Here is a 26066-nt window from a genome sequence, read left to right on the forward strand (position 1 = left end):
CTGGTTAAACCCTATTAGTCTCTACCCCCGTACACTCACACACACATACATACATACACACATACACGACACACATACGAATAAAGAGATACTACTTTTATTAATTATTATAGTTAGTCATTCAGATTTCAGAGTACGAAAAACCATGACGATTTGTCACCCTATATCACTATGACACTATGTATATTTTACAAAAAATATTATTTTAACACACATTACAGTGACTTACACAATGACGAGGTACATTCGACACCTACTGTAAAACAGTCGCCAGTCAGCAGATCATGGTTACCTACTCATAGCTAACATTAGAACATGTGTTTTGATGGTTGTGTTTATACCCATAGAATTGACAACAATATTATTGCTTACAATAGTTGTACGTTCGCCACAACACTGCAGGCCCCCGCGATGTATAGGTAAACTGCAGTACGCCAAGTACAGTGTGTTTCCTTTTAAAGTTTACACTAAATATTTCTTCCCGGTGGGCGGTGACCTCTGATTGACATATAGATTGGATTTCGTTGAAGTCCTCTTCTCCAAAAGAGAACGTTTCAGTGAATACAAAGGACGTACCTATTACAATTTATAATATAAATTATTCGTGTATTATATTATTATATTATATGATTTTTCTTATTATTATTCTGCGGACTAGCCGGTTTTGCGTGTCCCTTTGTCTTAAAAAAAACGACTGAATTTTTAGTTTGTGTTTTACTTCCTTTCAACTCAAATATTATATAATAATATTAATATTAAGCAGCTATATTGACCATGGTAGGGGGTGTAATAGGGGGTTCACACACGTGCAATTCAATGGTTTGTCTGCATAATATCATTGTTGTGCAACGGAGCACATTGTGTGCAGAGGTTCGAGGAGACGAAAATCGTACTTAAAACCATTGCAACACGTATAAAATACGTATAATATTATGTTTTAGGTATGTATAGCCGTACCTAACCTAACCGTATACAGCTAGGTACTTAATAATAAACAATCCGACGTATATAAAACAATGATACAATTTTCAAATGTATTTTAGTATTATTTATAATTTATACCAGAGAATTGAATATTATTATAATATAATATATTATGTATTAGATATACAGTATACAGGGTGATACACCTAACATGGCACCCCTTTTATTTTCAGTAATGCAGTTATTCAAAAGCTGATTTTTGGACATTTTAAATGTATCTACCTAAAGATCATATTTTCAGTATTGAGATTTTTCGTATCTACTACTTAAGGAGTGTCCTGTGGTGATTCAAACTTTTCTTTGTCATATTATAATAGTCTTCCTTTTCTACTATAAATTATTCATCACATAATTTTCCTGAAAATTATGACTTATCAAATCAAAATTCAAACGAGTACATAGTTCTAAGTTATTTAACTTTGTGTTCTAAGGAGAATAGTCCATGATAAGCGGTTTAGAAGATATGTAGAGAGTAGGGACTATGGTGATTAAAAAATTGTAGTAATTAGAAAACTAACCCGACTAAAGTACCTACTAATTAATATTAATTTATCAACATTTATAATTTGTAAAGATGGTCCAAGTATAATAAATACTAGATCTGATATTACCTATAGTTTTGTAAAACCATCTTTAAGAACTATTATCCTTAGAATAAACATTTTAATAACTGAGCAACTACTAGCTAGAATCACAAACAGGTACGATATTTTCAAAAAAATTAATTCACTAAATGATATACTGTAAAAAAGGGGGATCTCATTTAAAATACAGAAGTTTGTATCGCCAACGGACACTCATTAAATATTCGCAAGGCTGGGCAAGTTAATGATTTTATTTAACTCAGTTAAGTTAAAAGTTAATACAGACTTTTTGTTAACTTTTTATTAAGTTAAAAAAAAGTTAATTTGTTTATACAACGCTAGCGCAATTAATTTTTTTCCAACCCAAAACTAAATTTTAGGATATAGTATTAATACTTCATACAGTATTTCCATATAAGTTAGATTCGAATGATGTCAATTTTTAACTTCAAACAATTTACGACACATATTTTTTGACATGAAAACAAAATAGACTGAAATAGTGAAATATTTTAAAATTAAAAACAAAATAAATTAACTTAACTTACTTCTTAAAATGAAAAATAAACTTTTTAATTTCACGTTAATTAAGAAAGAAATGTAGTAAGTTAACAGTTAAGTTAATGAAAACCCAAAAGTAACTTGTTAAGTTAAAAAGTTAAAATAAAATTAACTTTTTAACTTAACTTTAACTTTTTGACTCGTTAATGCCCAGCCTTGGATATTCGTTGCCTTTCTTCGGATTTTTAAAATTTGTAATAGTAATACTTACACTAATGCATTCGTTAAGTGCCCCACAACAAGCATACATCTTTTACTTAGAAACCTGTATAGCTATACCACACATGACTATTGACTATAGGTGTAGGCGCATACTAAGGTTGTGCGATCATTGTTAACACCAATCTGAAACAAAAATTGAATGAATACAATAAAATACTTTGGTCGTTTTATTACATCGAAAGCTAAGAGTTGAGGTTTATAATAAATATTATTGTAATTTATTGTAATATAATTATACCTAATATTTATAATTATAATTGCTGTTTAATAATTATTAAAAAAACGCTTAACGGATAGGTTGAATATGAATAGGTATATAATAGTATGTACCTATACGAAAAACGATTCTGAGCGAACATTTCATACATTTGTAACTACCTAGTAAATAATTTGTAAATTATTAAGCTTTTGATAAATGTTGTTGAATCTTATAAATTTTGTATCTTTAATATTTTTCAACTGATGTTATAAATACTTATGACTTATGAGGAATATTGTATTAAATTATGATACCTTATGAAAACATTTAAATTTATGTTTTATTTTGGTTAAAGTAGGAAAACTTTTGGGGAATTTTGTATTGACTTTTAAAATCTTAGCTGTAAACAGAAAGTTTTTTTATGAATTTCAAACTCAGTTTTGTAATTTTTACGAGTTTTGTTAGAATTCTTACTTCAGACGCTTATAAAAAAAATTTGTGGATTTACGCTAAACTTTTTTTTTATTTCCATTAACAAAAACTTATAATAAACTTCGTATTAAATTTTCAAGTTATGAACGAGCAAAAATTTTTTTATCGGTTATAATTATAAAAAAAGCAGGTAAGTGGATGTCGCTTTGCTATAGGTACAGTAGGTTACAAGTAGCTAGGTCACAAGGAAATATGATCTCTCTAAAGTACCATCTTTATCCAATTTTCTAAAAGATTAGATACTATATGTTGAAATATAAGTCCTTTTGGTAGAAATTTTTTTACAGGATAAAAAAATAAACATCATTGTAAAACCACTAGCTTCCTGGCTCCACTCAGAATCTTAAAACTAATAAAAGTTGAAATTTTCTTATGCCTATAAATAGTCCAAAAAGAGTCAAAATAGTATGGTGTATAAAAAATTCTAATACATATAAACATTCGGTGAATATTTCATGTATCTACAATTTTAAATTTCCACCAAAATCAAAAACTTGTTTTTTTTTTTTACCATAAACCCCATTTACCAACTAGATTCTTATTCCCACCAGAAAAGACGCAGAAATAGAAAATTGAATCATTTCTATTGCCCCAAAAGGCAAAAAGTGATAACTGATAACAAACTCGCACACATAGATAAAAATACCACACATTGTAAAATCCATACACATTCATTGTTCCGTTTAGAATCTAAAACACCTCTAAGCCAACATATTGTTACTATTATAATTTATAAAATAATAATTAATAATATTATAGTTTATAATAAAAATATTATATTACTCAATAAGCATTTATAGATGGTAAACTCTTAGTATAGAAGCTCAATAAGCAATTCTAGATGGTAAACTGTTAGTATAGAAGCTGCATCATTTGGCCTTGTTGCCATGTCATATTACTATGTCATCACCTTTAATTGCTGTAAAAATATTCAAATTTTAACTTTGAAGGTGTTTTCTGGTGTAATTCCAAAAATAAATTTGTATTTATCATTGATATATCGGAGTGAAAGCAATTTAAGGATACAATTCAAAAATCCAAATTCTAAGAATGTGTTGAATAAAAAAAATATAAATATTTAAGATGTGCAGTATAAGTTAGTATTAATAAGTATAATGATTGCAAATTTAGCTCAGTTATTATGTTTTAAAAATATTGAACATTTCAATCCTGTTCGTCTATTAAATCCTCACTAATACATAAAAGAATCATTTTAATTTATATTTATATTAACCTTTTTTAATTTATCTTTAATAATTTCTTCCACATAAATTGTACATTTTTTTTTTTTATAAATTATGTTTGTAAAAAAACTAAAACAAATAAAAAAACAATCAAATAAGAAAATACTAAAAAAACATTATATTTTCAAAATTTCACAATGTTTGAGACAACATAAAATATGGAATTGTGTGAGTAAATTATAATTATTATATCAATTATAAAAACAGAAACTTTGCTATCCTAAAATGATTTAACATTTAAAATTTTAATTATGTGGATGATGTGCTGTCATTTTGGACTTCCATCGAGTCATCAAGTTTCTCCTCTTCGTTTTCAGCATCTGTTAAAACATTAAAAAAATTATATTATAATTTAGGGTACACATACACATGTAATAAATCTAAACATCCTATACAAATGATTAATTTATTATTGGACATTGGTAACCAACCAATACATTCAGTTGGTGTATTTTTTATTTTAAACAAAACAAATTGTTTGAGTTTTAAACAGTATATTAAAACGGTTTAAATTTCAAACAATTTGTTTTGTTTAAAACATTGTTTTGAACAGAAAAAATCACAATATTTAATTGGATTTTACACTGTCTTAATTATATTTGTCCTAAACAATTAACAAAATGTTTATAAAGTTTGTGTTTTAAACATAACAACCCTGAATACATTAGATCAGGAGATGTCAACCATTGGTCGTAGCAACTTACTGTAAAGCATGTAATAAATGTATAGTATTCAATTTTTATAAAAATAAATATAATTCATAGTGATAAAAATATTGTGCTCATTATCTATGTTGATGTGATTGAATATTGGTATCTGTTAAATCATTTTTTTTACGATCAATGTTGTGCAGCGTATTATCTACATATTCTAGTATTTATTGTTAAGTTAATTACATGTTATTTGTATTTATTATTTTTACACTGTTTGAGTATAATAATATATCAAGTTAAAAACTTTAACATCTAAATTATTGACTTATTTTTATGTCACTATAAAATAAAATAAAGCATTAATTAACTAACTATCAATCTACTGCACTTTAATACATTTTTGTACCTTGATGTAAAAAATATTACATTTTTCACAGCTGCATTAGAACATAACAATACTTGTACACCAACCTGTCATTGCATAATGATCAAACATGTATTCTTTTTGATATTCTTTCATAAGCTGAGTTGAACGTTCTTCATCCAAAAACAGTCTGTACACTTTTTTTACATCATCTACCGTTACTTCAGTCGCTTTACGTTTTCGGCATACTAAGTGGGCAGTTGTTATCAATTGAATGCCATATCGCAGCGAAGTTGATTTACTGATCTTGGCTAAAATGGACAAGGCATCTTTGGATATTTCACAGTCTTCTTCTTCGGCCCTAATAAATTTTATTAAAATTACAATAAGTTTTATTGCAGTAAAAATAATAGTAATAACATTTAAGCTGTGAATGATGGACAAATACCTAATTTTTAAGATTTGTTCTAATTCATTTTCAGAATAGGGTTGTGTCATAATTATGACCATGCGGTCAAGCAAATCAAGTGGTACACCATGGGGTGATTTATAGTTTGTGCCTCGGATGTTTGTCACTCCACGATTGGTGGCTGTTATTACAATTGGAGCAATTTCATTTTCTAATGCTCTGTTCAGGAATGAAAAACATTCTATGTCCAACATGTGCACCTAAAATATGTTACATTAATATTTAACATGAAATATTAATACAGTAGTATCAATAATAATAAATAATAATCATAATTACTTCATCAATGAATAGTACCCCTGCTAATAATTCAGCTTTTCCCTCTTCACGCCATTCGCTAACTTTACAGTTAATTTGGTCTCTAACTTCTGACTTGATTTCACCTGTGTCACCTACAAACAAAAAAATTAAAAATAAAATAAGTTTTAATACTAAAATATTATTTAATTAATGCATTTTAGTGTTTATGTTTATCAAAGCAAGATCTTAACACATAATTTCTAAAAATTGTGTTTTTCATTTATTTTTTTAATGTTGAATATTTTAGAAGAAGCATTCTGTGTTTATTGTTAATTATTATTAAGTATTAGCTAGTAATATTATTAGCACTCGCTGATAATCAAAAGTACATCAAATGTTTTTTGAAAAAAGATTTATGAGATAAGCTTAGGAGCAACTTAGCAAATCAGGTATATTTTTCTTTGAATAATTTTCTCAAGTTCAAGCACGATATCAATAGTGGTCAAGGAAAGTATATCCAGTAAAAAAAACATTGATCTGAGAGTTCTAAATCAGAAACCTAATATAAAGTTTAATCAATTCTGTTAGAATTGGCTAATGGTGTATAGCGATCAGAGGGGAGTATACTACAGAATGTACTGAATACTGAAGAATAAAACAAATGGTAAGCGCAGTTAGACCCCAGCAATGGTAGTAAGATGAATGAAGATATTTTAATAACGATGGACAGACAGTGAAACTTTGTAGTAACTGGAAAAGGTCTTTATGGCCAATGAACAAATAAAAAAAAATTGTATTGTCAAAATTAAAAAAATATGTATGAAACAAAAACTGCAAATAATTTATTTTAAATTACATTCAATTAAACACACATCATGGAATAACTAATGGTATTTTATTTTACCTGAAAACAGAGCAAGGAAACCGTGTGTCCTGGAATTAATCACATCAATTTCATGTAACGTAACTGTATGTACGACTTCTTTGCGTTTTTGAAGTTCGCCTTCAGGACACTGCACAAATCTAAACATAAATTGATTGTTAGAGTAATTTACTTAGAATGCAAACCTAATATAATGAGTGTAATATGGTATAAATTTACAAATTATACTAATAACTAACCTAGTTTGTGGGCCAGATGCATCGTAATCTCTTGATCTGGTAAATGACCGTCCAATTTTGTTAACTTTTCCACTAGCAACATCAATGGTTACTACATCTCCAGCCAAAACCTTAAAACAATTAAAATTCAATAATAAGTTATTCAAAAGCATCAAAAAAATAGATTTTAATTAGAGATGTTATGAACTGTTTGGTTTGAAAATCGAAACAGAGAAATAAAAATAAAAGTTAGTTCTATAAGGTATCACTAATCTAAAATCTTTAGTCAATAATTCTGTAGTATGGTGGCTAAATGATAAATAAATATTAAATATTAAATAAAATAAAATAATATCTAATTTTGACTTTTTTAATATTGGGTTTGAGATCGATAAAATATTTGAAGAGTTAGGTTTGGGTTCGATTAAAAGTGTGTAGGTTTGGATCTGTTCGGGTTTGTTAATTTAGAGAAAAGATCGGTTCGACCTTAAGTATTATGGTTTGTAGTTTTAATTACTTTTTCTTTTAACAAAGCTTCAATCATTTTGTTTCCAAGATCATAAACAGTCTCCATGTCTGTAGTTCTCATAGTTAACTTTCCTACTTTAGACCCGGTTCCTGTGACTGGGCGTTCTATTTGGAACTCTACTACTTCACCTTCAATAATTTCACTTTCCTCCCTGTAAAATATTATGGTTAAAAATGGTGTCACCAAACATTCTACAACAACTGTAAACATACTTGATGCGGACACCAATTGATTTACGGATGGCTTGTGTCAGTGCTTCGGTTTTACTCATTTCTAAACTATATATCTCTGAACCAGACATGCAAGTAAATGGTGTATCAGAACCCAAAGCTTGTGCCAATGCCATGGCAATAGCAGTCTTTCCTATAGAAAAAAACAAAATATATGTCAGTTAATATTAGTTCAATAAGTAGTCAGTGAGTGTCAAATTACCTGTGCCTGGTTCGCCGGCGAGTAGAACAGACCTTCCAGCAATCTTTTCCTCTTTTATCATGTCTAACACGACGCCCATGGCTTTGCGAGCTTTCAACTGACCAACCAGTCCCTGTGAAACCTAAAATCAACAAAACCTATCAGACACTGATTAACAGGAGACACTTAATATGATATACAAACATTTCTTGGTTCCCTGTTGTCGTCCAACCCAAGTCCACGTATGTGAGAATGAGCACCGATACGTTCTACTCGGGAAATCTCCCGGACTTCTTGCACCTTGGCTACCGCCGCTGCCTGAAATCAAAAATATTTGTGGTTTAAGATGGTAATTAATTATTGATAGGGTAATAGGTTTAGCAAAACATCAAAAACCGCGAAAATACTTACGGACATGGTAGTTTGAGGAGGTAAACTGATTTGCGACTATCTCTGAGTTTAATTTTTTAAATCACACACGAGAGACGAGACACGAGCTGCAAAAAGCGTTGAGTAACTCGTAACTATAGTAAATATTACAAACATCGATCAATCAAAAATCTGATAGAAAAATGGCAGAAATACACAATTTGTTTTTTTTATTTAGTCACATAAGAACATAACCTACAAATAACGGGAGAAGTATTATCATCAGATGGAAGTGACGAACGTTTTTCCGATGTCGAGTTCTCAGTTCTCGAGTTTCGACTACAGCTTATTGTTTTAAAATAAAAAAAGTCGGTTTGGATATCAGACGACATATTATCGTGTTTACAACTACTGTTCGCGGTCGTTGATAAAAAAAAATCTACAACTGTCAACGCTCGTCGACCGTCGTTGTTGTCGACTTTAACATTGTAAAATATTGCTTCAATACTAATCTAATTTTATTTTTTTCTTACCCTCGGGCAACATAACACTTAATTCGTAAGGAACACACCGATGAAAGCAGCTGTGGTCGAATTAATTGTATTTGGCATGGCCAGATGAGAACGACGGACGTCTTCTTCCCAATCGCGATGAGTAGGACAACGTAAGATCGATCGTACCGGGAACACCGACCGACTACCCGAGAAACTGAACTCGCTAGTAGACGAAATAATGTCGTACGAACAGACTGCTTGCGACGGTAAAATATGTCATATTTTATCATATCGATTTCGGATTGAACGAAAGTCTAAAAGGTTTTCACTCTTATAACATTCGGTTCAGCGTAGACCATTTACTCTTCGATGTACAGCTCCAACAGACCATTGTTTATTTGGATACAGTGTCGTAGGCACGGTCAATTGCATTTTTTACTACCGTTATAACACTACACTTGCTCGTTTCTGTTGGATTTCAAACGAAAGCGACTTAGTCGCAGTAAATTTTTATAATATAGAACACCGAGCATTCTATTTTCTACAGCAGTCTCATTGTCGGGTAGTCTTATAACATATTTTTTTACTGTGCACTAGGTGGGAGGTATTTGGTAAAATAATGAAGTAAAATTAAACAGGAATTCTTATTTTATTCCAACTTTATACTATATTAATTTTCATACCTACTTACAACTTACAAGAGCTTTGACTACAATATATATATTAATACATTTAATTCTCAGTATAAATCAAAATTGAATACATATAAATTTAATTTATAAAAGCAAACAACAAGCTTAAATCAGCAGAAAATAACACTTAAATCTAATCTTAATAAATAGATATAATTTTTTTTTAATAATTTTGTAGGTATTGAAAGCAATATTATAAAACCTAAGTACATATGTTCTATAAATTTGAATAATACATTAAACATAAAAATAAATAAATGTTATAGATCTTAAAGCTTTTGAGCGGCGACTAACCGAGGTGATTGCTTCCATCAAGCCAATAACTAATCGATGGCGAAGTAAGAGGATTTTTATTCAAAGCACATTGAATGTAATAATATAATGTAATTGTGATTTTTAATTTTTTCAGCAATTTTAGCTATTTCAACATTAAGTGCTTCAATAGGTGCATATTATTGGTTGACAGATCCACAAACAGCTAAAGTATCATTTGTCCAATCGCTGTACAATCATTTATTGTTCACCATTTCATCTATAATGCTTAGTAAGAATGCTTAAGATATTTAACAATTAACAATAGTGTTTAATTTATTGTTTTAATTGTATTTTAACTAGTGATATTACTTTTAACTGGAGTGCACAAAAAAGTGATAGCAACATCGATAATAACATCACGTGCGAGGCAAGTGCTGGCTGATTTTAATATGTCTTGTGATGATTCTGGTAAATTAATACTTAGACCTAGGCCACAACAAAACACATGATGATAAACAATGTATTTTATTTATTTTGTTTTTACTTTGTCAGTATAAGCATTATATAACAATTGTTCATGAATGACTGACGCCTTATTGTAACAAGCAAGATCTATCATTTTGAATTTTAATGTATCTAATATACAATATGCTTAAACTTGGGTTACTGTTACTAAACAGGTTTGTATTTGACGTGTTTCAATAAAATGTGCTTATGTACATGATATAATTATTATTTATTATTATTATTAAACTGATATAGGTAGATATTCATTATATGAATTAAATGCATTTGTTTTATTTATCTGAAATAGAAAGAGTTGAAAACATACTTATCAACAAATTTATTTAGGTCAGCGATTCGTATACAGAATATTCAATGGTCTTATCTAATAAATATGATCTACAAAATCCTAAATTATTTTCTTAATTTTCCATTAAAAAAAAAATTCTCTTTCATACTAGTTTTTTTTTTTTATTAAATTACTCTTTTACTTAATGTAATAAATAAACAATATTATATTGTTAATATTTAATCATTATGTGTATTATTCTTGGGTTGAACTTGTTCAGAATATTAGGTAAAAAATAAAACATAATATATTCCCATTTAAAAGGACCAGATTGACCATGATACATTGCAACTATAGAAGGGGGGGGGGGACAATGATAATGTCTTTATTTTGCAATAAAATACTCGAAAATTTAATGTGGAATTTATTGCTCCTGAAATAGTTCTGTTTTCTTTTTTTTTCTCTTTACATGTTACACACATGGCTTTTACATTAGAATTCACATTTATTATTTCATCAGAATTTAAATTCGTATAAAATTTGCCATCCAAGCATTTTGGAATATTAACAATTACAATTGCATTATTTTGGTTATCCATATTTTTAATAACAGATATTTAGATATTAAATTAATATTTACAAATATTAAAACAATGCACAAAATATAATTTTTTCGCCACTTTGTCAATCTACACAAACACCGCACAGATGCATAATACACATGAGACAGACAGAGAATATGAAACGACAGTCGTCAGTCGGCGACTGGTGATCAACGAAGTCTTATCGCTGATATAATATTATTGGCAGACACCAGTTACTTTAATCTAATATATTATTATCTAACATATTATTACTTATTGGGCAATTAGGAAAATTTTTATATAAATGAAATATGAAACATATTTTTTGAATGTAGGTATCTTAATCATAAAAAGATACTAGATACAAGTCAATAAAGTATTTAAATACCTAATACAAGATACATTCAAATTATGTATCTAAGATACGTATCTTAAATACTAGTATCTAAGATACTGCCCAGCCCTGAATATACACCATCACAATATTTAAAATCATATTTTTATAATAATAATAATATGTACTATTAACCTACGGCATTGATTAAACATTTAAGTTTTTATAATATAAAGTCAACTGTATCAATCTAATCAATGCCCACAAAAAATTAATTATTTAAAACTATTTTGCAATGTAAATGTAAATCCTAAAAAGACGATTTGATTCAAATAAGATCATTAGTAATTAGTAATTACTGTTAAGGAAATTGGTGTAATTAATAAAATAACGGTATATAACCTTAAAATAAATATTATATTAATGGGTAAAATATTATTTCTTTTTATGCACATTAGACATTATTAAACGAGATCAAAATTATATTTCTTATTACCAGTTTTACACATAAGCTTGTCAACTCTTAAACTACGACAAGTGTCAACTTCTATTTCTAATTCTAATGATTTTAACTTAGTCCTTAGCTGAGTAGATTGATCGCCCAAACACCAGGCAACACTCAAATGAAATTTTGGATCCTTGAACAAAAATTAACAGTGTGTTAATTAAATAAAAACATATTATAGTTATATAGTCATTATATTGATAAAAACTATTAAGTATTGTAGACAGCCAGATAAACCATGGAATTTCTTTTATAAATATTGTTAAAAAAGTTAAATATTAATATTAGATTAAAAGATAATATCAAATAGTGAGAAAAAGAAAATTTATTATTGAGTATATAAATATTAAAGAAAATTAAATCGCGTATTAATTTTAAAAATTGGTAACTATGAGTAACATATAATAATTTTATTTGAATAATAGTTTAAAAGAAAAAACTTCTGTGTTATAATGAAAAAACAATCTCAACATTATTAATTGTCAGTCACTTATTTTGGTTAGTGTGCTGTAGTTATAATAAGGTGCAATTTTTCTTTCTATACACTCACTTCATAGTATTTCGGTAAATTATAATCGGATAAGACAGTATCTAGTTGATCAACACATTGAGATAAAACTCCTGCAGGATGTACAAGAAAACCAATGAATGTCCTACTACAATTTTCATTACAAAATACCTCTAAATCTCCAAAAGTGACTGTAAATCTAAAAAAAATTGTATTCACATGTTAAAATTATTTCAAACATAAATGAATAATGTTATATTGGAAAAACCTTAGAATTGTTGACAATTTGGATTTTACATCATTGATAAAACGCTGTATCCAATGATACTGCAGTACAACTGTTTTTGTAAGGCTGATATGGGGATGTTTAATAATTTCTAGGCCAAATTCGGTCAATTGATCTTGAACAATCTCTACTAAATCCATGTCTGGACCTTCAAAAAAAAACATATAGGTACATTATTATTAATAATGACCAAAGAACCACTCAACAGTAGAAACAAGATATGAAACTACCGACTCACACGGTATATATACGTAAGTAGCCCAATTACCACGTTCATGTTCAAACAAACGAGAGCGTCCTTGGTGGGAATCGGGTTCGTCTTTTGGCTTTGGATGATACAGTCTACCATCAAACATTGACGCAATGGCTTCAGGTACTGGCAACACTTTTCGTTCAGAATCACTATGGTGCAAAACAACAATTATTATCATAAATAAAAACTTTTAGTCTATAATGTTCGAGTCACAAGCACAATATAATAAAACAATAATAGTTTTTTTTTTTTTTTATTCATTTAAGTAATTTACAATCTATACAACATGTACAATGAGCAAATAGTATATTTAATATAGTATAAGTAGCAGAATTCAACATTTTTGGGCAGGCACTCAGCAGCACCACCCGACCGAGTACATTTTAGATGTCGTGGTTTTTTTTTTTTTTGGTAGGTCTCTAGGATACTGTCTTTTGTGTCTTCTAATTACATTGCCAGGAAGTGAGGTGGAAGAAAGATTCTTTATTAATGGATTACTGTGAGAGTTTAAGTTGGAGTGAAATTTAGAGTAATGGGCTTTTGGTAATTGATTGAGTGTAGGAATTTTTAGGTCTTTGTGAAGATTATTGTTTGTGAAATACCAAGGAGAAGATGTTATTAATCGTAGGCAGATAGATTGAAAAACTTGAAGCGTGTTGGTGCAATAATAGTTAAATTATAATACTACAGATTAAATAAAACTTTAAATATACATAATATGTTTAGTTTAATCTTTAATCTGTAACAATAGTGTAAAACGTTACTCATGCTCGTCATCGCTGTCTCCACAGTAATGCTTTATTAGGTCCATCGTATAATGGCGTAGAGGATATAATAATATTCCACACCGATAATCAAGTATCGGTACAAGGTAGATAGGTAGGTATTATAATAAATGCATTTTCGTCTGTCGATAAACTTGTCAACTCTGAACTCTCTTGTTGACAACGTATTTTAACAGTAAACATTAAAAATTTAAAAATATCAACATAATAAATACTGTAAATGATTTACAAAATATATTAATAATATTAAATATATTTAAATATTTTGAAAACGACCAAAAGTACGAAACATTTTCAAAAATCCAAACCGAGAAATCGTTATCACGCAGGACAACTGTTGAACCCATAGATAATATAAGAATCTTATATCACAGAATAATATTCCGTGTTGTTATTCTCATAGATCTTATATTATCTATGGTTATTCTGTGCTTATATCACAGATTATATGAAAATAATCTGTGCTTATATTATCTATGATTCACCTTGTTCATAATCAAATTCAAATCAAACCGTCCGAAATCGCTGTACCATTTAATCTATTCTGTATTTCTGTGGCTGTACCACGATTAAAAATATAATATCTTTAATCGTTGGCTGTACTAATCTCTAGTAATCACTAGACGTCATACTGGATAAGTAAAATATTTTTATTATAATATTGTTCTCGTCGCCAGTCGGCTTCAGTCATCTACAGTGCAAAGGGTATAATAATATACATTTTTATCCCCGGCAACGTATGTGTTCCTTTTTGTCAAATAGACTTACCGAGATACAATGTCTACCGAAAAGGCACATTTCCAAAAAGCATTCAGCATATTAAAACCTGCCTGTGATGCTTTCATAACGGAACCGAACGATGTAAACACCAAGCTCTTAAAGAATGCATTGGTAATGGTTCCAGAATATGCTCTAACACAACTTCAGCCGTATGTACTGATCCCGTTGGAAATTCATTTAAAAACTAACAAGTGTGTATGACTGTATTCTATTTATATCTGTTTCAATTGAATGATCATGTACAATTAATTTTCTAGATCAAACTGTACGTTAAATGTGTTGGATGTGCTGACGACTTTGTTGAAAAAAACATCTATTAGTTTGTGGCCTACGTTCATGCGAATATATAAAATGTTGGTGGAAAAGTTGTCTCATGAAAAAAAATCAGATAAAGGTTTGTTTGAATTTTTAAATATTATACAATTTTATATGTTAATTTTTATTAGTATTATAGCAGAGAATTTGAGCGAAGATATCAAACTGTCAATCATAGTTGCTCTTAACTCATTGGTTGAAAAAGCTGATATAGTTGTATTGAATCAGATGTTTAGTGAAGTTGATTGCAAACATGTTGGTTACTTGATATATATTTGCACAATAGTTATAAAAAATGAAAAAATGAATATTCTAAGGTTTGTACGTTTTATTATACTTACATTAAACTTACTAAATGCATTTATATAACAGCCTAATAATTTATTATGGTAATTTGGTCCAGTATATTATCTATATAATATGTATCCACCTTTCAACAAATATTTATGATCCATTTATTTATAAATACTAATATTAGTAAATGTATGTAATCAACATTTAAATTATTATATTATATTATTTGAATTATCTGAGATATAACTTATAATTTTATCAACACAATTAAAAGCATATAAATAGGTACTAGCAATTTAACAACTTAATGGCTTCACTTTGATGTAAAATATAATTGTTTTTACATTTTCTAAATAAACCTTTTGTACATTTTTTTAATAACTAATTTGCTTATTTTTAAACTTTATAGAGTGGAAGCCTTAAAATGCATTGGAATTCTATCATCAATTTGGGATAAAAACATTGATTCTAATATTCGTTTTCAAATTATTCAAAGATTAATTAAATTCGTACCTGGTGTTTTATCTGTTAGTAGTATCATAGTTAATGCTACAGATATCCAGCACCATTCCATAACAGTGGTAAGATAATAACTATTAGTTAGTTTCTCTTGATAGTCTATATATCTTGTAAATATTTTCAAGGCTGCTTTAAATTTGTGGAGCACAATTACTTCTCTAATAATTTGTGATGATCATGTGATAGAGGATTGCAATACATATTTAGGAGAATCAATTTGTAATGTTAAAAATGATGACAAGAAAATATTAAATGATTGGATTCAAGAAAACAGTACAAATTTTAATCTTGTAGCCACACATATGATTAAAACAAGGGAGCACCAACACTGGAGAGTTAGACTTCAATTGGTTAGTTCTTGTGATGTGTTGCTGAGTAAATGTACAAGGTAAACAAATACATAATGGAAAATATAATATATATCTTCAGCATTGACATTTTAATAAGGTATTCATAGTTTTACTTTTTATAAATTATGTTATTCTGTTCTAATTTATTGCACTGCTGATTGAAACTAAACAAAAAAATAAGTTTAAATTTATACCTACAAAAGTGTTGACGTTTTTTTACGCAATAAAAACTACCACTGGTTCACTGTAAAACAATTAGCTTTTCCTAGTCTCAGATGTTTTAGCTTATAAATTAAATAGTATTCATGATACTTTTGTTAAATCCTGTGATATTATGTTATTAATTATTTTATGTATTATTAGTTCTATGAAATCTTCAATCACAAATTTAATTGAGACGTTAATTGTTTTGTCTGATGATGAACAACCGGAAGTTGAAAAATTAGCTAATGAGTCTGTAGATAAATTACATAAAATATTTGATGGACAAAATAAGAAATCTCTTTTAGAATTATTGGAGGAAAGTTTCTATATTTTATTATCTAGAATCCCACGGTTTATTAGAACATCTAGTAAGATATTTGCTTCAACATAAACCTTATATATTGTTCCATAGTTAATTATTATATAATTTTTTAGATTATATTAAACAAAAAACTGAATTATCCTTATTGTGTGGATATATAAAACTTTTTGGAAAGACTCATTTATCACGAGTGCTTAATTCATATGCTCATCTAGATCGTTTAACAACAGTCCTAATTCAAATATTAGAGCTAGAATATAAAACAATTACCTTATTAGAAGAGTCATCAATTAGAGGTAATTTATAATGTGTTGTTTAATTTTAACCATATATTATTGAGTTTAGTATTTATAGTTTTTAAATATAATTTCAATATACCTATTTTGAATAAATAGATGTTAGAATTTAAAACAATATTTGCATAATATTAGCCATTTTCCAATTGCCAACTCCTATAGTTTATTATTTTTATTCATTGTAAAATGTATTTATAATCAATACAACTGGGTATATGTAAATATGCTCTAGTGAAATCTGTCAATTTATAACTCATAAATACTCATATGATTAATGGAGGTAATTATCCTACATAGCAGTAATTGTTTAAATGCAACTACTGTTAATAATGAATCATGAAAATATTTGTTTTATTTTAATTGCCTAAAAATTATATTTTTTAACAAAATTTAATTGATTGTTGTGTTTTTTTTTTTCAATCAGATCTAAATTGTATACAAACTTTAACTACTGAAATGTCCATAAATGTACCTTGGAAGCAACTAATACATTTTAACGATACTTCAGCATTATATAAGATAGAATGTATTTGTAAATTAATTGGGTTGTATGGTGACTGTAATTTTATTGGTCGATATTTAATGGATTTATTTGAATCAAAAATAATGTATCGAAAAGAAATAACACTATTAATGAATATGATTCTGTCGGAAAGTAGGTATCATAAATTACATATTTTATTGTTTTATTATAATCTTGATTTTATTTGTTATAGACAATGGAGAGTGCCATTACAGTATTGTGAGGGATGTAATAGATTTGTACTTAGAATGTAATTTTTGGTATTTGCCTACTAGTATTGAAAATGATTCTACAACAAATATAGCTGATGCACAAAAAAATGTAGTACAAATTTGTCTCATGACCGAGGGATTAGCTAAATTGGTTTCATCACTCCCTGTGACTCAACAACATTTATGCCTAATTCACTGTTTATATCCAATACTAGAACGTGTTGGCTCTGAACATGGCCCTATTTCATTAGCTGGTAATATTTTGATACCTTGTAAATTAACTAGATTATTTACATAGTTTTCATACTTTAGGTCAAGGAGCTATAACATTACTTGCTCGCTCTGGTGGATACAGCAATCCAATTGATCTTGTTGTAAAAAATTCTGATTATTTATCTCATCATTTCACTAACAAGCTATGGTCCCTTAGTAAACACCCAGAAGTATTAAACGCTTTAAAAGTGGTGATGAATCTAAATGGCAGTGATGATCTTCTACAATCTTTCCACACAATGGTTACTGAAGTAAGTTGGAAAAATGTTTTTTTTCAATAAACGTTTAAATGTTTATTAAATTCTATAATTTATAGGTTCTTGTTCAGAGTTGTGATGTCCATCGTACAGAAAATATGCATTCTTTCATGAAAGTGTTTCATATCTTCGTGATGTGTGTAAGAAAACGGGAACAAAAATGTACAACAATAACTGACAATACAGAAAAATCAAAATCTTCAAGTAACTGTGTAATAGAAAATATTTTGGGGTATCACAAAATGATGACCTTGGATTTGGAAAATAATTTGGATGATGAATATTGGGAAAACGAAATCAATAGCAATGCACCGCGGTATAATTATTTGCATTGTTGTTCTTTAATAACTTTTATAATTAAATTAAAGAATTTTAATTTCAGTGAAAACAATGAAAACATTGATGAAGATGATGAAGATAACAAAAAACCATTACCACCATACATACAAATGGTCCTCTCTATAATGAAACGCGTATTGCATTATTTACCATCAAAACACAATTCTCTTCCATTACAAGTATTTTATTCATTATAAATTAATAGATTGTGTGAGTTAATGAATATAATTGTTCTTGTAGATTCTTAATGAAGGTTTAAATGTAATATCTAACTATGAGAACCAATTGTTGCCAATGGTTCATAAAATATGGTCACCACTGTGTACTAAATTTAATAACAATACTGATGATATAGTATTCCGCGAAGCATTCAACGTGTTGACCACAATGGCATCCACAGCCAAAGACTTCATTCGTTCCCGTTCACTCAAGTAGGTTAGAAAAAAATGAAATACTAAATAAATACTAACGTGTGGTTTTTAAAAATTTCTAGACAAGTTTTGCCAACTATAATAGAACGCTTGGCATCTAACGCAAAGGAAAGTAATAATGTTTTAAAAGGAAGTGTTTACTTTACAAGCCATAAATATAAAATGCAATATACCATATTGAGTGGTTTAGCGGATTTTGTCCTAAATTTGAATTTTTTAGAGAAAGATATGTATGATGTGTCCAATTCTGTTGCACATTATTTAGAAAAAGATCAGCCAATCGAATTGCAGGTATTTAATATTTATTATCTTTTAAATGAAATAACTGAATATTGAAAATAATAAATATTGTTAATTTACTATAGAAAATATCTAAAGAATTCTACAGAAAACTGCATGCAAAACATTCCGATTTTGTATGGATATATTTACAATCATTGTATGTAGACGAATACGAGTTTAAATCTGACAATGCACGACTTCCTACGATAAAGGTACATATTAATATACTATTGTATTTATTTTCATTGTACATTATCACAAATAAACATTTTATATTGATATTTAATTTTCAGATTTGCTGTTCATCAATGTTTAACAAATCTAACATTTCAAAAAATGTATCAGAACTACTTGAACCTTTAAATTTATAACTTTATGTTATTTATTGTTTGTATTTATTATTTATCTGTGATAAATATTGTGTTCCATTTTTACTCAACTCATATTTGTATATAAATTTAACATTATAAACACTAAATGAAGCATTGATATACATATTAAAATATAAATACTTAAATTATGTTTAATGTCTATAACTTTCAATAATAAATGTTATTTTTTTATTGTTTTTGAAATTTGTTTGTATATACATTTTTGAATAAGCTTTATAACTTACAAGTATATCATTTCAATCATCTGCAATCAGTTTGTTAATATTGTGTTAAGGTTATATTTACTTTGATTTCCTTTGTAGTAATTTGTTTTTGTACTTTAGGAATTTAACACCTATTTTTTCAAATATCATTTGAGTTTATAAGATTGGTAATTGCAGTCCAATTAAAAAATATCTAATATAAAATTTTCCTTCCTAATTACTGGATCATTATTATTTCTGTCAAGTTTCTGTAATAATACAGTGGTATTATAGCCAATAAGCAAAGTAAGCACAGGCTTACAGCGGTAATATTTCAGGGGAGGGGAATTTTCATCTCAATGTTTTTTTTTTCCTTTTATAAGTTATAATTTTCTGACAATTCGAAGTTTCTATGGTTATTCATTTTTGATTGATTTTGTCAAAAACTGGCTTTGTGTACATATTTTTGTTTGCATCGCTACATGGTACTCATGAAATTGCCTAAATATGGGTTTTAAGTAAACCTACACAATTTTTTACTTTTGTGTTAAAATATATTTTGTTAGTTTCTTTTAATTAATTCAAGTCATATTCACACACAGAAAAGTACATAACAAATATTTATATTTTAACAGTTTTCAAGTTATGCCATAATAATATTATATATTTTGTTCCTTAGCCTATTTGAAAAACAACATGTTATGTGTATAAAAAAGTTAATTTAATTTTAAACATCAACATAAATTATAAAATTTTTACTCTAGCTTATAAAACAAGTAATAAAATATTTAAACATTTTAAACATTTTTAAATTTAGTAAACACAATAATGTTTTTTAAATAAGTTTAACGGTTCCAGTACAATGACCACAACATAATTGAATATTAGACTCTAATGCTTGTGATGCTTCCATTATGGCATTACATGTTGCATCAACATTATTCATTTTTTCTCTAGACATTTTCTGTATCAATATCTAAAACAAAAAAATAAATTATTGTATTAAAGAATATAAAATATTATTATTATTATTATTAATAGGGCTCCAGTCGATGAAAAAAAATTGACTCTGACCAATAAGCTAGACAAAACTGGAGGAATTTGGTTTGATGGATTTAATTTTTTCAGCTGTAATATCCAAGAATAAAAAAATTATATTTTTGTATTTATATCATTCATTATGACACTAACAATAATTAGAACCTCTGGCAAAACCTAGTAAACTTGTTAATCAATCATAATCCGTGTTCAAAATTAAAATTCGTCAAACCAAATTCCTCCAGTTTTGTCTAGCTTATTGGTCTAAAAACTGCTTATTTTAAATTGAAAAAAGTTTATCGTAGTTTAAAATTTCTGTCAATGCCTGCGCGTGCGTAAATTAATTGACTGCGAATATAAATAACAACTGACCTACTGGGTAGTAATATGTGGGCTTACTGTTATAATTCAGGACATTTCTAGGAAATATTGACTGAAAAGGATTACAAATTAAACTTACACATACTAATCTTCGTTTACTTTGCATACACTTACAAGTCATTTTAATGTCATCATGTTAAATTGCCTATATTCATTTCCTTACAACGTGACCGACTGGAGCCCCCTTAAAAATGCACATAATTGATTTTAATTCTCACGGACAATATACATTATAACTATAAACATAATGTAGTCACTTATAAAATTTAAAATTTAAATTTTTCCCTTATACTATATACAATTATTAAATTTATAGTAAGCAATTTTTAGTTTAATACAAATAAGTTATATGTATATAATTATTTATCAGAAGTTAATATAAGTATTTTTATACCAAAACTATTTTCACACAAAAAACTACTTCAATGCTCAATCATAATGATATTTTTTGTATTGACAAGGGCAAGGCAGCAAGTATATAATATAATTAAAATAAATATATATTGTATGGTAAGTTTTAATTTTATTATAATAATTATTCACAAAACTATTATTTGATCTCATCTAGACTCGCACATACACATAAATGAATGGAATATGTCTACAGTAAATAATAATTTCATCATAGTACGGTGTGTTTATGCAGTAAACCGAAAAAATTATAATATCATTAAAACAAGTTAATTATTTATTAATTTTCAAAAACAAAATAGATTAAAACTGCTCTATTGGCAGAGCTTATTCTAAATACTAAAGAACATTTGGGCATATCTTGCGGAGTTTGAAACCTAGAAGCACACTTGAAAAATGTTTTGCATAGTTTATATCAAATAATCGACTATTGAAAGAACAATGGACTAATGTAGTATTCTTATGAAATGCTATTCATTCGTATTACTCTTACCAGCGGGGATAAATTTTAATCCCACAAATTGTTTTATTTAATTTCTCATTCAAGCTGCTTAAGACTAGTGAGTTATAAATTAATAAAATATCATAAAAAACCAATGTACACTCATAGATAATGTTTATACTTTTACCTTTGTAAGTTTGTAAGATAAGATGATAAGTTAATTTCCTCTAATATTAAATCCAACCACACAAAATTAATTCTTCTAAACTCAATCATTCTCATGTCTATACAAAAGCACATTCTTAAATAATTTATTTTCTAAACATGGTTCAAACAGTACTTACTACTTAATCACCAATATTTAAATATGTAAATATTAATTACCTCTAGTTAACTGTCAATTGAACACGATTTACATTATTACCTTACCTATATTAACAATATTATAAAGCAGATTATTTGTTTATATTAAATAATAAATATTTTTAGCTTTATATTTTAATTTTAGAACTTTTAATGGGGAAAAAATACACTGTGCAAAATACGACAAAAATTATTAAATTATTTTTACTAAGGGAATTTGATACAGACTGTTTTTTGATATAAAACATAACTTTATTATTTTCATTGCACAAACTAAACTATTAATTTGATAAAAATATATTTAAATTTGTTTTGCAGTTTAATTGAGATTGATTATCTCACTTTATGAAATTTCGATCCTAATGCTAATCTTACGTTAAATTGTATTTTAAATATTAAACAATTGAATGATTATTCACTAAAAAACACGAATTAGTGAATGTTACACTAGTACAAAATTACTAAGTTGACTATAAATTGGTGACATTAGCAAGTGTGCAACTCGTATAACAACTCGTATACTAATAACGTTATTAGTTATTACATAGAAAAAGCAATTGCTGTTGATAATAACTTTTGATGTTTTTCTTAAAACAATATCCAATAATGCTATCAAAATAATAAAATATTATTTCATAACACATTATAATATTGTAGGAACATATTTCTCTTACTGTCAATAATTGTCAAATTGTTTGACACTTAATAAATAATTAAATTTTTTTTAAACATTTGTATATTTTTTGGACTTATAGTCTATTTGTTGGTTGACGGTTGTCCACACTTTTTTAATCTAATATTTTTATCCTAAGGTCCATTTATGTTATGTGCAAACTTAATTTAGAAAAACATACTTGTTGAGCTTGGGATTCAGCTTGTGTCTGGTGGATAGCAGCATGTACTTGGAGTTCTTGAATTTGAGGGGTTAATAAATGTTTTCTAAGTAACAATGATATCCTGTTGATATCTTCAGCTATTATAGTACTATCTAGTAATTTTTGTTTATTCGATACTTCAAGTTTATAATAATTTTGTAATATCTTCAAATTCCTAAATCATAATAATCATAATAATTAAATGCTTCATACATTTCATTTTTAACATACTCATGAGCCGATTTTAGTAGATGTCTATTTTTTCGATTTTCGTCCAGTACGGTTTGTAACGAAGCTTCTAATTTATCTACGCGGTCACACAGAATTGTCTTCCACTTAGATAAATCTTCTATTATTAAACTATAAAAATATTATTTAACTTAAATAAATATAACATACAATATGTCCCAGAAGTCCCGTATCAGCCTTAGTATCTTCGTGGAAAATCAATATATTTAAATGCAGTTTTTTTACAGTAATAAGTATGGAAATTCTGATTGTATAGCATATTCAATTTTTTTTTCAAAAATTCAAAAATGATCAAACATTTTTTAAGCAAATAAGTTATTTAAATTTCCAAGTTAGCCGTTTTGTTGATCGTATTTTTTAAGACATTTCAAAAAAAAAAAAAAAACATTAAAATTAAATGAAAATTGCCCAAGTTAGAGCTAATTATTATTTTGAGTTTTTAAAATATCAGCGTTCCAATTTCTGATTAAAGCATGCAAATCGTATTTTGCTAATTCCGTATGCATAGGTAACAAAACTATTATTCTTAGAAATTCAAAATAATAATTAGCTCTAACTTGGGCGATTTTCATTTAATTTTAATATTATTTAATATTTATTATAATATATAAAATACAATCAACAAAATGGCTATATTGGAAATTTAAAAAACTTATTTGCCTAAAAATGTTGTTGATAATTTTTGAATTTTTGAAAAAAAAAAGGCACATATTCAATTAGAATTTCCATACTTATTACTGTAAAAAAAACTGCATTTAAATATATTGATTTTCCACGTAGATACTAAGGGTGATATGGGACTTCTGGGACATACTGTATAGCTAATAAAAAGGTGGTGTTATATAACATTACCTGCCAGCTAAAAATTTACTCCGTAACACATCTCGTTCTCCAGCTACTGTTTCTAATTGATCTTGTCGACCAGCTAATGCTCCTGTAAAATTGAGCAATTTGTGTGCCAATAATACTTTATCCTCGGTCAACATTTGTATTTTGGCTTCGATGTCTTCACCAATAGATGCAACAAGCATATTTTTAAGTTCGTTATTAACTTGTGCCTGCGAGCCCATTTGGAGATCCATATTAGCTAACTGTATGTTAAGTTTATCAATCTCTTCTTCTAGATTCTAAAATAAAATTTTAAGATGCATATAATATTAATTCATTGCTAAAAATATGTATTAACTATTAAGTAATATTAATTTCTTTACCTGTTTTTCTTGAGTCAGCATACTTATCACATCTTCTTTATCTTCAGTTACATTGGATACTTTACTGCAATTAGATGCAGTCGACAGTCTTCTTTTAAATATGGCTACTGAAGGTTGACCCAACTCTGGCACTATTGAACGAACTGCTGCCTTGTATGGCTCATAGGGAACAAATTTTGGTTCTTTATCAGGTGACTTTTTAATATTTTGATATTTTTTTGGGCCTGGTGTCATTTCATGCATAGTTTTACTAGGATGAAATTGTCTGTCATTAGGTAATACTTGAGTTCCATTTAATATCTGGTTTGGTTTAACTACTTCATTATCATTGTTTTGTTGTGAATCCAAATTGTTAGATTGTACTTGTGCAGCTGAAGAAGAATTAGAATTTTCCATTTTAAACAGTACAGAACAAACTGTGTGTGATTTATTTCAAATGGTTAAATAGACAAACCATTATGTCGTTGCATATTATTTTATATCCAAATAGTTAATAAGTTCAGAAATTCACAAGAGTTTGATAAATTAGTAATTATATTCACAGCCTTTATTTTTCATTTACAATACTTAATATTTTGTTTAAATGTTTAATATTACTGACTTAAATACTGAATGATATATTATTTTTAAATTAGTATTTTACACGTATTCAATAATAAATTATAATTATAATAATAAAAAAAAATAAGAGGAGAGCATTTAGTTATGATAACAACATGTTGATAAGCATTATCATTTTTATGACGTAATCGTAAAGATGATAACATAATTATTTTTCATTTGCCATATTTTTATTTCTCTATGATTATAATATTATGTCTAATAATATGTCTATGGAATTTTCAACACCGTGTCTGATAATAAACTAAGCAAATGCCCTAGATATGGATATTTGCTATCCATAAATCAGAATGTGAATTATTATAATATGAATTATTATTCATATCTGTATTCTGTGACAAATTCTTAATATAATATCATTGATTTTAATAATATGTAAGTATTTAATTACTAATTAATAAAATTTAGTCTACGAAAAGCGAAATCCTATTACAGGTATTTTAATTCAAAAATAAATAGGTACCTACCTAGTACCTTGGCACCTGCTATCAATTATTATTAAAAATTATAATTTGTTTATTTAAGTCAAAATTTCAATATTTTATTCAAGGTAGGTACTACTAGGTACTACTAGTACCTACATACCTAGGTAA

The 26066-nt window shown here is 27.5% G+C and overlaps 5 protein-coding genes across 8 annotated transcripts; 2 read left to right on the forward strand and 3 right to left on the reverse strand.

Annotated features, from left to right (window-relative positions):
- Positions 1–4381: 4381 nt before the first annotated feature.
- Positions 4382–8667, reverse strand: LOC132951837 (ruvB-like 2). Its single transcript, XM_061023840.1, has 11 exons — positions 8465–8667; positions 8258–8371; positions 8075–8195; positions 7855–8005; positions 7631–7793; positions 7135–7244; positions 6917–7035; positions 6052–6164; positions 5752–5972; positions 5411–5664; positions 4382–4606 (listed from the first exon to the last, which is right to left on the reverse strand). The coding sequence occupies exons 1-11, from the start codon at positions 8468–8470 to the stop codon at positions 4536–4538; spliced, it is 1443 nt and encodes a 480-aa protein (XP_060879823.1). The 5' UTR covers positions 8471–8667; the 3' UTR covers positions 4382–4535.
- A 148-nt stretch (positions 8668–8815) lies between these two features.
- On the forward strand, positions 8816–10595 carry LOC132951839 (nuclear envelope phosphatase-regulatory subunit 1). The gene is made up of 4 exons (XM_061023842.1): positions 8816–9182; positions 9875–9946; positions 10018–10152; positions 10224–10595. Exons 1-4 carry the CDS (start codon positions 9155–9157, stop codon positions 10370–10372), a joined length of 384 nt encoding a protein of 127 aa, XP_060879825.1. The 5' UTR covers positions 8816–9154; the 3' UTR covers positions 10373–10595.
- A 1375-nt stretch (positions 10596–11970) lies between these two features.
- LOC132951838 (U6 snRNA phosphodiesterase 1) lies at positions 11971–14222 on the reverse strand. The gene is made up of 5 exons (XM_061023841.1): positions 13891–14222; positions 13112–13275; positions 12856–13021; positions 12630–12786; positions 11971–12212 (listed from the first exon to the last, which is right to left on the reverse strand). The coding sequence occupies exons 1-5, from the start codon at positions 13935–13937 to the stop codon at positions 12039–12041; spliced, it is 708 nt and encodes a 235-aa protein (XP_060879824.1). The 5' UTR covers positions 13938–14222; the 3' UTR covers positions 11971–12038.
- Position 14223: 1 nt separating this feature from the next.
- Positions 14224–19876, forward strand: LOC132951836 (TELO2-interacting protein 1 homolog). 3 transcript variants are annotated; one of them, XM_061023837.1, is made up of 16 exons: positions 14224–14882; positions 14949–15085; positions 15146–15323; positions 15710–15881; positions 15945–16207; positions 16533–16741; positions 16809–16991; positions 17416–17646; positions 17708–17980; positions 18039–18250; positions 18316–18572; positions 18639–18774; positions 18836–19026; positions 19089–19317; positions 19392–19520; positions 19602–19876. In XM_061023837.1, the coding sequence occupies exons 1-16, from the start codon at positions 14689–14691 to the stop codon at positions 19677–19679; spliced, it is 3072 nt and encodes a 1023-aa protein (XP_060879820.1). In that variant the 5' UTR covers positions 14224–14688; the 3' UTR covers positions 19680–19876. The 3 variants fall into 3 exon arrangements, with proteins under 3 accessions (XP_060879820.1, XP_060879821.1, XP_060879822.1); XM_061023838.1 differs by having other exon boundaries at positions 15149–15323; XM_061023839.1 differs by lacking the exon at positions 14224–14882 and having other exon boundaries at positions 15138–15323.
- A 212-nt stretch (positions 19877–20088) lies between these two features.
- On the reverse strand, positions 20089–25535 carry LOC132952796 (golgin-45). Of its 2 annotated transcripts, XM_061025231.1 has the most exons (6): positions 25307–25535; positions 24853–25223; positions 24494–24768; positions 23624–23752; positions 23372–23567; positions 20089–20858 (listed from the first exon to the last, which is right to left on the reverse strand). In XM_061025231.1, exons 1-6 carry the CDS (start codon positions 25320–25322, stop codon positions 20718–20720), a joined length of 1128 nt encoding a protein of 375 aa, XP_060881214.1. In that variant the 5' UTR covers positions 25323–25535; the 3' UTR covers positions 20089–20717. The 2 variants fall into 2 exon arrangements, with proteins under 2 accessions (XP_060881214.1, XP_060881213.1); XM_061025230.1 differs by having other exon boundaries at positions 20090–20858; positions 24853–25535.
- Positions 25536–26066: the final 531 nt, after the last annotated feature.

This window comes from Metopolophium dirhodum, chromosome 9 (genome assembly GCF_019925205.1).
Source record: "Metopolophium dirhodum isolate CAU chromosome 9, ASM1992520v1, whole genome shotgun sequence".
Lineage (NCBI taxonomy): Eukaryota > Metazoa > Arthropoda > Insecta > Hemiptera > Aphididae > Metopolophium > Metopolophium dirhodum.